The 3,520-nt window shown below is 45.9% G+C and overlaps 1 protein-coding gene across 1 annotated transcript in view; it reads right to left on the reverse strand.

Moving 5' to 3' along the window:
* Nucleotides 1-791, reverse strand: part of CCDC190 (coiled-coil domain containing 190) — a 12,209-nt gene extending 11,418 nt beyond the window's left edge. The window contains exon 1 of the mRNA XM_004385781.1: nt 596-791. Within this exon, the coding sequence (XP_004385838.1) occupies nt 596-791 (196 nt within the window). The remainder of the gene's footprint in view (nt 1-595) is intronic.
* Between the last annotated feature and the right edge of the window lie 2,729 nt (nt 792-3,520).

Raw genomic sequence — 3,520 nt, forward strand, 5'->3', positions numbered from 1 at the left:
TAAATGGTTGTTAGCTCCAAAAGCGAAAGACCAGACCAGAAAAAAGGGGTATAACCAAACAACTCAGATATGGCCAAAGAAAAGAATAAGAAATAAAATCAGAAAGTGGAAAACTAAGGATTACAGCAAGAGAGAGCTAATTTGAAAGACTACAGTGACTAGAAGCCTGTAAAGTGTTAGCTCAAGAAGGTTTGTGCAGGGGCCTCTCCAGGGAGCTGTGCAATTGTGAGTGGAGGGCCATTGAGGGTTGGGCAGCCCACAGTCCAGGTTGAGACCAGGAGGAGATCTTGCTTCCTTAGTTTGCAGGGCTCTGGAAGGCCTTTGTCATGAGGTAAGAAGTCTGGGGCAGGATGAGGAGGATTTGGTGACTCATGGCAGAGCCATCTGGGGCCTCAGCATTTCATTCATCCACATATGCATGGGTTCATTCAGCCTGTGACGCTACGTTGTGCCAGGTGCTCCACTAAGAGCTGAGGGTACTGGTGAATGATATGCAGTGCCTACCTCCAAGGAGCTGTCAGAATTGGGACTCAAATCTCAAAAAACACATGATGGGCTTGCTGCCCTGCTCGGCCTCTCCCCGATGCTTGCTTACCTTGCTGCAACCTCTGCAGCTCCTTTTGGAGCTGTCTCTGCTCCCTGGTCAGTAGCTTCATGTGGTAGAGGTGGATGCCCTCTAGTCTCTGCAGACATTGGCTGAGCCTGGCTTCCACCTGCTGGGTGGTCTTCCCCTCCAAATCAAAGTGCTTATGCATTGGCCCCCTGACCATGTGCCTCTCTGTCCTCTTCATGATCTAGAGATAATAAATCAAGACTCTGCCCGCACCACGGCTAACCTGATACACAACACCAGGCCACTGAGCCCTAGTTGTTTGTCAGAGATCAGTGTTTGAAACGTGGTTTTCTGAAACCACCACCGCCTAACCAGCTGAAACCACACTATTGGGAATTTTTGCTCTGTAGTAAAGTGAGTTTCACATTTCACAGTGAAATAGAAGGATTGAGGGTGAACACATTCTTCTGAGCCTCAGTCTCCTTGCTCATACAATAGGGATAAATGATAAGTCCCCTACATATCCTCTGATCAGATTGTTGTAAAGACCAAATGAGAAGTATATGAAAAGCTCTTTAAAAAAAATAAAAATCACCCTGCACATACAATGAGGCATTATTAACCCAATAAAAGAAGTCGCTTCTGCTATTCTTAAAGGCTCCCAAAGAGCATACTCGGAAGTCTGGGGCAGGACGAGGAGGATTTGGGGATTCCTGGCAGAGCCATTCTGGGGCCTCTGCATTTCATTGATTCACATATGGCATTTCATTGATTCACATATGCATGAGTTCATTCAGCCTGTGACCCTACCCTGTGCCAAGTGGTATGCTAAGTGCTGAGGGTAATGATGAATGAGACACAGTTCCAACCTCCAAGGAGCTTTCAGAGTTGTGACTCTGGAGTCTAATAATGCCTGCCAAATCTCAAAAATCAATACCTCAAGGAGTGGACAGAGTAGGGTCTACTGAGCAAGAGAACAGACATCCAATATGAGACAGCATAGGCAGCACTGGTGGAACACTTGGATTGGGCATAAACTCTTCCGGCTCCGCCCCTACCCGTCTCAGACCTTAGATCCTCCTCATCCTTCAGGTATCCTGACACTCAAGTCCACAACATCTTTCTCTTCTGAACTGTAATGAGCAGGGATGTGTCTGCCGCTTTCTTTGATCCCTTCCCAATGCTCTTCTCAGAGCTAAGGGTGCAATATGCACCCAGGCCACAAATGGATAGCTCTCAATAAAGCTTTGGCATTGCTAATACAGGAATACACTTAACATTAAAATGGAGGATAAGGTAACAAAACAGCAAGAAATATGTTTTCAGGCAGCTTGCTTTATAGTCTAAAGTTTAGACTAAATTTCTACTAAAGAACTGAGTAAATAGCACTTACCTACAAATTCAGGGTTCTCACGATGAGAATTCTGCTTGCTTCTTTAGTTATGTCAGGCTGAGTCGGGTTAATGAATTTATTTTTCTTCAGCAAGCTTAAGCGTAGTGTATGTGGGAGGGTGGGGACAGTTGGAAAGGCGTAGGGGGAAATGTTGAATGTACTTGCAAACTCTCATCTTTCCTGGTCGCCTCCCCGAATCAGGAATGCTAACTCCTTGGGCCATGGATACCAATCTCTGGCCAAAATGCCAGAGCTCTAAATAGCTCTTGAGTGAAAGAAGCCAGCTACTTTACAGCCCTCCCTGAGAGGGCACCACTGTTCTCCTTCTGAGCTCTGTCCATGGGAGCCAGGAATGAAAGCAAGGAGTACGTACTGTGCGTGCTCTTTCTCCTTCCCTACTTTTCTTCCTCCTTTCCGTCATCCTTTGCCTTCCTTGCATCCCTCCATCCACATTCCTACTTCATGAACTCCAGGTCAGGCCAAGATGAAGCCATGCTGGTTTTTGTCACAGCTATACACCATTTGTGCAGGAGAGTAGTTAATTTTTTTCAAATTTTATATTATTACACACCCTACTGACTTCTCCCAGACTTCTACATATGTTTGTGATCTTTAGTTCTTATTAAAACTTTCAGACGAGTGACAGTGACAGGAGGGTTAGGCCAAATGAAATTTAAATCAACTTTTGTGATCATTTTCTGGACAGCTGCAATGGAATACCAAGCTGAATTATTGTTTACGTAATAAGATGATGAGTGGGACTTTTACTGTTGCCTTGGGGCCCCATCTGAAAACAATAGGCACTAATACTCCACAGACTAAAGGGAGCTGCCAACACTGGGGCCTATTAATCCCCCCAGAGCTTAATAAAAGGCGGTTAAACAAGCCCTATTACCCACAATCATCACCCAGCAAACAATTTCACCCCTCTTAGCTATTATAAGACGATTACTGGAGAGAGAGTGAAAGTTGTTATTCTCTCAGTGGGAGAGAATTCCTGTCCCATCCTTTCCCATGAGGTAATTTTCTCACCTCCAGAATTCAGATTAATGGGGTGGTGTTCCAAGAGCATTGTCATAGAGAATGGGGTGCCTACTCAAGGGGTGACTGGCACCTCACTCACCCCTGGAGGCCTGATGAACTTTAGAATTTGAAGCCCCCACCTCATCTCTTTGTTGCCACCAGAGCTGAGAATATGAGGGAGTATTTAGAAAAGCTTGATTCCTGCATCTCATCTCGAGGGAGTTGAGGAGAGGAGGCTTGCAGAAATAATCCATAGCAGAAGGGCAATAAAGAGCCTTAATCTGCTGTGCCTGGGTAGAAACTGGTGCCAAAACCATCCTAGTTCCCCTCAGCCCTTTCAGAGTGCCAAAGAAGACCTCAGCAGTTCCCTGGCTCCACATGAAGGAGCTTGGAGATTATATGAGGGAGCAGAAACCATGAGGCTGTCCCTGGAAGCCTCTAGGTCAAATAAGGTAATACTTTACCCAGAGAGGCCCCTAGGTGGTGCAAATGCTTTGCTCTTGACTACTAACCTGAAGGTTGGTGGTTCACACCCACCCAACCAATGGCAC

Source organism: Trichechus manatus, unplaced genomic scaffold, assembly GCF_000243295.1.
Source record: "Trichechus manatus latirostris isolate Lorelei unplaced genomic scaffold, TriManLat1.0 scaffold00145, whole genome shotgun sequence".
In the NCBI taxonomy this organism is placed as follows: domain Eukaryota; kingdom Metazoa; phylum Chordata; class Mammalia; order Sirenia; family Trichechidae; genus Trichechus; species Trichechus manatus.